Source organism: Aptenodytes forsteri, unplaced genomic scaffold (genome assembly GCF_000699145.1).
Source record: "Aptenodytes forsteri isolate BGI_AS27 unplaced genomic scaffold, ASM69914v1 Scaffold193, whole genome shotgun sequence".
Lineage (NCBI taxonomy): Eukaryota > Metazoa > Chordata > Aves > Sphenisciformes > Spheniscidae > Aptenodytes > Aptenodytes forsteri.
Genome location: NW_008795405.1, coordinates 18,727,423 through 18,735,901, shown reverse-complemented (window position 1 = coordinate 18,735,901; position 8,479 = coordinate 18,727,423). Strand labels below are relative to the sequence as shown.

Sequence of the window (8,479 nt, the reverse complement as noted above, 5' to 3'; positions counted from 1 at the left end):
CGAAGCAGAGCAGGCTGTGAGCTGGGAGGACGAGATCTTTTCGTTGGCGGGTGGCCCTGAGGGAAGTGCTGGTGCCTTGGAGGGGTTTGATGATCCCGCTGGGCTCTGAGCTGCCTGTGCACATGGCTCTAGCTCAGCCTGGACACCTCCATTCGCACTCCCGGACAGCCGGTTTTCAGCTCGCTTTTGCTTGTTTGGATGTTTCTTGATAGATAACAGCCTCTCGATGACTTCTTCAACTGTGTTACCTTGGACTAGAGAAACGGGTCGGGGTCAGAGAAGGGCATGGGGCCCAAAGGTTAGTTCACGCTATTCAACCCTCGCCAAGCAGCAGATCTGGAGCCACAGAGCCCACTCCCTGGAGTCACTTTACACAACTGCACTTTTAGCTTCCAGGCATTTTCCTTCCCATGGTCCTGGCCCGTAAACACTGTTTAGAGCATGCCTGCCAGCAAGACTAGCCAGCACCAGCGGCAAGATGCCAATGAGGACAGATTCCCCCTTACTCCCATGACCCAAAGCTCAGGACTTAACCATCAGGGCGAGATGGTTAATAACCATGAATTCCGAGACCACTGCTAAACGTGGCCAGCTCTCACTGGCATCCACATGGCTGGGGCTTCGCATCAAGACTTGACCCTGTGCAGCAGGTGTAGCTTTGTCCCAGCTTCAGCTCTTAGCAAGTCCCATAGATTATTTCTTGTGCATTTGGGAAGGACTTTTATGGGCACTGGGTGGGACGAGGAAAACAAGAGGAGAGTGCAAGGCTGGATGGATACGTCATTCTTACTGTCATTTGCGAGCAAAAGGGCTCTGTTCACTACCGCATCCAAGGACTCCCACAGAAGGAGGCTGGAGTGGTGAGATGGTTCCAAGTGCAGCAGGCTCTGGAGGATGGACAGCAGCTGGATGGAGACCGGAGAGCGACTCACCTGGAAGACAGGGCAGCTTTCCGTCACAGCAAGGCTGGTTCCCAAGCAAAGTGTGTTAACTTTGCCATTGCATGACTTTGTGCCCCACATGAGGGCCTACTTACTTTATTGAAGAGAGATGAAAAGACCTCATGATGATCGTTCATATTTATCCCATCACATATCTTCAATAATTCCTCATCATCTTCTATCTTGAACTCTTCAAATGTATCACACTGGATAAGCAGATCCTCCTCCTCTATGTCTCTGCAATATTACAGCATTCATTTTCACTGGAGAGGCCTTCACTGATTTTCAAATGATTGTTTTTGTTTAAATGGCTTTTGTCTCTTTACCTCTCAGACTCAGCCAGTCGGTGATGAAAGTACCCAACTCTACCTTATTTATAAAGGATCAAATGCCATCAGTGCATCCTTTCTTGATGTACCTCTTTCTACAGTCAACACATATAAATGAATGGGACTTTTAATTGCATAACCTGGCCCAGTGTATGCTTTGTATGGACTTCTCCTTGAAGCTGCAACAACAGAGTGGCATTTCTACCTTTTTGAAGCTGGGCCACCTTCTTCTTTTTTTTTTTAAAGTCGAGACAAATTGAAAATATTCCAGTGGTGCTTCTGTTTGAAAAACTTCCTTCTCTGATACTCAAAATCGGATTAAAAAACCCCCAAACACTCTAAAGCCAACTTTTTCAGCACTCTTGAGACCACTCAGTGCAGGAACTCTAGCCTTGCTAGTTGTCAGTATTGAAAGATCGTCTCCTCCCTAATTTTTATGGGGTTGAATGGAGCAATTCCAGTTACATGGATAATTGCAACTCACATATAATGCATTTTAGAATTTATCATGGGTGTTTCTGACAGAACATAATTTTTAAATTAAGAAACTGCAAAGACAGGTATGTCCAGATATGCATTAGTAAAGTGTCTTAGCTGGATGCTTCTGGGACCAACACCAGCAGTGAAGGGGTTTGGATACAGCAAGCTGCTCAGTGAGCCTGCAGCATCACTTCAGGTTCAGTCCGAAACGCAGCCTCAACGAGGACGTTGCTGAGCCTTGCTCCATCTGTGCCCAGAGCCTCTGTCAATGCCATCTACACCAACAGCTGTCCCCGTGACACTGTGGTTGGTGAGAGAGTCTTAATGCTGGCCTAATGCCTCCGGTTCCTGTGTAACGGGTGCACACTAGCGTGGTCCACTCCACCCAGGTACACTTCACACAGCTGAAGGCTGATAAGTATTAAGTTTCCACAGCTACGTTACTGTGAATCTCATTTATAAAAGAAAATTTAAACAGTGATCCTTACCTTAGCTTGTCTAAAATATCCAACAGCTGAAGCCCTGGGAGAACAAAAAAAGAGATATATTGGCATTATGACCTACTTGGCACTGATCTATTACGATCTTTATATAATGTTATGCTCATAAACACTTTTTGCAGAGAGAAAAAGTGAAAATATTTTTAGATGGATCTGTCAAAGTGGGTAGGGTCACCTGGTAAATGAAGAGACCCACAGTACACGTCTGCAGCTGCGTGAACCACTGCAGCATCCCCCTGGAGTTACTGAGGGACACAGGCACTTCTGGGGCACGAGTCACCTCATTCCAAATTAGACATCTAAAATCAGTCAGATGAACAGTGCGGTCAAATGTCCCTTGCTCTCCACAGAGAGAAATGGAGCCCAGGCTCACCAGCTCGGATGCGTGCATTACGTGAGGTACCTAACAATGGTACTTAGGACCCTGGTATTCAAGCAGTTGGAAAGTATTTCTGAATCACAGGGCAGCTTCTGTGGCTCAGCTGAGTAGACACAGGGCAAAGAAACCTTATCTACTCTAATGAGGAGTTGCAACATATGGAAATGTGGCTACATAAGATGGTTGGTTATAGAAATGTATTGAAGAAGCTCAAGTGATACAGTGCTGCTGGGATTCCAGAAAATATCAAAGCTATGGGAAAGCAGCAAAGTTAAAAAAAACTGGTTACAGAAAGGCTGTTGAAGAGAATAGATACCAGAAGAAAAAAAAAGACTCCGCCTTTAATATTTGCAGTTTTGCTCCCCAGCCCTCTTTAGTCACCTTATGAATACATCTGAAAATAAAACTGCTTGGCAACTGATTTTCCCCAGAGAAAGTTAGGTGCAACAAACATCCTTACCTATGAATTCGTTTCTGATTTGTGTCCTTGTTCTTAGCTCTTCTTTCCCCAGTATGATGGCATTGATAGCACTCAGCAGCGTCACCATGTACGGCACGTTATCTGTGTTGGAGAGCTCATTCATTATGACACTGAATCGATACTGCTGGTTCTTCACACTCTGTTAATAACACAAGTGATATTTCTGTTCAGACAGTTCAGAAATGTCTACTGCTTTGCTGCAGGCTCTCAGGTGGAATTAGGATCTTAAAACCTCTCAGTTTATCCCACTGTGCACAAGACAGGAAGATACAGGTAAAAGCAGCACCCCTCCATTATATAGCAGGGTCTGGTTGGCAGAGAAAGTCAGTGAAACTCCCCTTGGATCCCTTTATGCCTTCTGATAACTGATGCACCTACCTGAGCTTGTGGCCAGTGAAACCCATGGATGTGGCACCATCTATTTTGCTAATCTGGTAGTGCTTTTCCTGCCAGAAAGGACCTTGTGGTTGGCAGTCATCTGTCCAGACAAGTCACAGAGCAGCACCATGGACTTGTGCTGACCAGGCCAAATTTCCTACAGTTTTCACCTTACAAATCCCTGCCTCTCTTACCAAAATGATGCAAAATGACTTTCATTCCCAGCCCTTTTCTGTGGTATATGAATCTATCTGCATGGATCAGACCAGAGCCGTACCTCCTGCTGCAGCCCAACACTTGCCTTGTAATGGTCCAGGGCATCCAAAGCCAAAGCGTGGCCATCTGATGAGTAAATGCACAGTGCAGCCAGGAGCTCAAATACTTGCTTTTTGACCATGACATTAGTTGTGTCAAGTGCTGGAGGAAAACCAAACCAAAACAAAAAAGAATTTATAATGACACTAATGTTCTGAATCTCAGTGTCTTCTGCTACATGGCTTTATAACCAGTGGTAGAAAAAAGACTGAAGGAGTGGAGCCACTACGTGGAAGATGGGAAGAGAAATATCCCAATGTACAGATATCCCATCCCAACAGCATTATGTGATAGTAACTTCCAGTGGGAACAGTAAATGCTACAGGTACCCTACTGGCATTTTGGTGCTGCTTGTAGTTGTTCATCTCTTCCATGTACCAGTGGCATGCTGCAACAGCGGCCAAGATCTCAGCACTCACAGTCACACATTTTATTTCCCATTTTCACATATGGGTATTTTCTAGAACAGCAGATGAACCATTTTCCTCAATTAATGAGTCTTATTTTTAGTGCAGAAACACCCAATATGCATATCAAGTAGGCCAATTGTTCTAACCAGTCCCCATGTATTCCCTTTTTTACTACTCTTTCTCTGTGAGCCCTGGGAGCTGGGAGAGAGTGGATTAGGCCATCTTATTTTTCCTTTATTAGTGCACAAAGAAGGTCGACCGCTGAAAAGCCCAGGGTGCCCCCCTGTTTTTCGCAGCACAAAAATGCCAGCTCTGTATTTCACACTGGTTAAGAAAAGGCAGGGTGGAGAGGAAGGAAGAGGACTTCAAAACTGAAGAGGGGAGCAAGCTAGCTTTCAGACTAAATGCATTTTAAAGAGCTATTAATAAGGGTTTCTGGGCACAGCTGTGATCTCAGCTCTGTGGAGCAGCACAGAAGTTATCCTCCCAGCACCACCATCATTAAGTGCTGTATAATAAGTTCTAGGAGATGTTCTGACGAGTTTCATACCTAATGACGAGCCAAGTGAATGGCAGGAGAAAGTAAGTGGTATTACCTACCATCTTCTAGAAGGAACAGACTGAGGAGCACAGAGAACGGGCTCTCTTGAGTCTAAACCATGCCACCCTCCCTCCTCTTTACAGGCTACGAATCTCCAAGCCCTTTCAACTCCTCTCCCTCTGCCCTTGGGGCTCACAAAGTCTAAATAGCAAATGTCTGCTGACAACTGAAGAGTCGAGGACTTCTCATGCCCGCACACAGCTAAGACTGGGTTTATCCCTGGCTTCTCAGTGAACTATGAAGACATTTGTGTGGAAATGAGCCCATCTAAATAGCATTGAGTGGCAAAGGCAATGCCATTTCCAAGCAATATTATTTTAAAGAAGAAAACAATCTCTTTCATTAATCAGCTTGCAACAACTTGCAAGAAGCCTGGTGCAGGGCGGGAGGATAAGCAACAGAAAAGTCCCGCCCCATACCACATGTGATGGGTGAAGCAGGAAGATGTCTTCTCACCTTGGAAAAGTTTTCTGACGTAGCCCTCGTTGTTCACAATGTATTCGATGCCTTTGTGGGAATTCATGACCGCTCGCACACAGTTAATGCAGGTGAGCTGAAGCAAGGCATCAGAAATCCTGGCCACTCCTCGCCCCGACAGCCTGTCCAGGGCCTCCAGGAGGAGGTCCAGCCCGCACAGCTCCAGGAACTGGACCATCCAGGCATCGTCGCTGTTCTCCAGCCGCTTCTTCAGCCCAGAGTAGTTCACCACCGATGGCATTTGCAGGAGACGGATGCACAGCTCCGGCTCTGCGTTTTCCAGGTTGGCCTCTGACTGGTCCGTCTCCTGGGGTCCGAGTTTCTCCTTCAGGGCAGCCCACTTCTTGTGGGCACCTTCCTTTTTGATTGACATCGTGAACAGTTTGTCCTGAAAGAAAAAGAAAAGACAAAGTGAGAAGTTTGTCCGGACTGACCAACAACCTTCCGGCAGCCCTGGTTTTCCTCCTAGCAATCGGGACGTAAAGCTCAACTGCAGCAGGTCTCTGCTCCTAGGCCAGCTCTCCAGCATGCAGGGCACACACTGGAACCAGTCTTCTGTTGAAGAAACTCAATATATCCCCTCCTTAACCACACACATTACATGCAGGCCCTGAAAACTCTGTAGAGAGACTCTTAGCCCATCTAAGCCAGCAAATACAGCTTTAAAAGTAGCCAATTTACACCAGTCAATAGCCACTACCTATTTTCATGCAGCGAAAGGATAAGGTTGGAAGCAGCATTATCAGCTCTGAACTCCTTATGCCCGTTAAACCACTTTAAAATCTCACTGTGCTGGAGAGGCTGTGCAGTTTCTAAGCATTTGTAATGGGATGGAGAAGTCATTTTGAGCATATCCTGCTCATAAGAGCATCCGATTACCGTTATTTTTTGCTTTTGTTTCTTTTGACTGATGCGGAGGTTAGTTTTATAGCACTCACTCAATCTCTTCCTGTCTGCTGTAATAGCAAATATGTTTGCAAAATATGGTGCTTGTGCGTGATAATGTGAGAGCCTGACAGGCTGCAAGTGGAGGGACAGCAGCGGAAGGCTATGAAAACAGCAGTGCGTCTTTTTGGAGATGGGGAGCATCTCTTCAAGGCCCATCTCCCTGGAGCACATGGCCTGTCTCAGCCATGCTGTTAGCAGCAAGGAGGGTGAGGTCCTGATTCAGCACAGAGAAATAGCAAAGCCAAGTCTAATTAACCCTTGGTGCCAAATTTTACGTTTTTAGGCAGGATCCTTATTTTTCAGACCCGTAGTGATTAAGTTATACAACGCAAGTCCTTTTCAAAGCTGAATGCAATCATTTTAAAGCTGAATTGCCCCCAGAGAGGGCAGTTGTCCCACGGAAGGGGGACAAACCTGGGGCTGGCTGCTGGACCCAAAGCCAGCTGCTAACGCTACCTCCCTTCCCTGCTGTGCCACCGGGACCTCTGCTTCCCTGAGCTGGTGAGCCCGCATCGAGCTCAAAATAACCTGGGGGCCAGTTGGCCCCCAAAACCCAGCACTTGGGGGACTTACGGGATTATAGGAGAGTCTTGCTTTCCCTTACCAGCTCCAGCACAAGGGCTTCTAGCCCTGCAGCGCGTAGGGAAAAGGCTTGAAAAACCTAAATTGAGAGTCTCTGAAATTTTTCCCAGAAAGCAAAGATAAAGGACAGACCATTTACGACAGTTAAAGCCTGCCTTCTGATTTTTTCTGGGGACTGCACTGTTGAGAAAGGTCCCGGCTGCTTCGCTGCAGCAGAGCCGCATGGCTTCTGGTTTACCCGAAAGTCTCATTTTGGCAATCACCCTTTGGCAAATATACAGCCAAAAAGTTTGCTCACTAATTTGTGGTAGGCATTTAGGGCATGATATTACAGGCCTAAACATGCCTCTTGGAAAGATGAAAGGTGCGGTGGGATAGGATATTCAAGAGAGCTCAGACAGTTCCCCTGGGGCAAGGTGATGGTGGGACTCTCTGGCAGGGGCGTTCAGCTCACAGCTCACAGCATCAAAGGCTGTGCTGAGTAAGGGTCAGGGGGTGGTGGAGTTAGCCGGACATGGTCACAGAAAATCCTTTTAGAGAGCTCTGGTGAAACCCTGTTGCAGAGTTTCCCTTTCCTTCAGTGGGGAAAGAACTGGCCAAGCACCCAGTTATTCGCTGTTCTGTTATCTGAAAAAATGATGAAAAACGTGAAGTTGCGAATTTACCATCTGAGAACACACTGTACAGCTGAAAAGCAATAAAAGGGGCCATATAAAAAAACCACAAAACCCAAACAACAAACCCTCCTGCCAAAGTACAGGCTTGAGTTTCTAAGATTGTCACCACTGCCTGCAGCCCAGAGCCCTTACTCACTCCTGGTAAAATTCTTGTTGGAGTTAGTCACCCCCAGTCGCTCCTCTGCACCCAAGCCCAGGAATTTGGATTAGGCTCAATGCACAGGAGAAGAGAAATCCTCCCTCCCCGGAGGGAGAGAAGCAAAAGTGTCCTGCCCCAGGGTCATAGCCCTGGTGCTGGGGCAGCGTCCCACACCTCTCACTGCAGTGAATTTATAGTCACGGGCTGGAGAGGTGCTCCTAAGGAGCTGCGGTCAAATCCTGCCCTGTGCTGTGCATGGAGCCCAGCAGTCCTCTTCCAGTGCCTGCGGGTGAAGACCTTCAGCACAGGGCAGTGCTGAGGACCATCCAACCAGGGTGGAGCACAGCTCATCCTGCCCAGCTCCGTTCTTTGGTGGCTTCCCCAAAGACCCAAGATCCTTCAGCCTCCTGCCTGGGAGGAGGAATCCACTGTCCTGGATTTTTTACTTCTGCACAGGGGATCGGCACAAACCCAAGGGCTGGCAGCAGGGCCAAGCCCTGGCTCACTGGGTGGGACTCATCCCTCCTCTCGGCTCTGCTGTAACCCACACTCTTTCCCCTCCCCAAAGTGAAAGTGTGCACTGTCCTGGTTTCGGCAGGGATAGAGTTAATTTCTTTCCTAGTAGCTGGTACAGTGCTGTGTTTTGGATTTAGGATGAGAACAATGTTGATAACACACCGATGTTTTAGTCGTTGCTAGGTAATGCTTACACTAGCCAAGGACTTTTCAGCTCCCCACGCTCTACCGACTGAGAAGGCTGGAGGTGCACAAGAAGCTGGGAGGGGGCACAGCCAGGACAGCTGACCCCAACTGGCCAAAGGGACATTCCATACCATGGGACG

The 8,479-nt window shown here is 47.4% G+C and overlaps 1 protein-coding gene across 1 annotated transcript in view; it reads right to left on the bottom strand.

The window, feature by feature from the left end:
* Window positions 1-2,234: 2,234 nt before the first annotated feature.
* Window positions 2,235-8,479, bottom strand: part of INF2 (inverted formin, FH2 and WH2 domain containing) — a 24,883-nt gene continuing 18,638 nt past the window's right edge. Inside the window, exons 2-5 of the mRNA XM_009280891.1 lie at window positions 5,271-5,679; window positions 3,790-3,905; window positions 3,090-3,249; window positions 2,235-2,272 (exon numbers count right to left, since the gene is read on the bottom strand). Coding sequence (XP_009279166.1) covers window positions 2,235-2,272; window positions 3,090-3,249; window positions 3,790-3,905; window positions 5,271-5,664 — 708 coding nt within the window. The 5' untranslated portion in view covers window positions 5,665-5,679. The remainder of the gene's footprint in view (window positions 2,273-3,089; window positions 3,250-3,789; window positions 3,906-5,270; window positions 5,680-8,479) is intronic.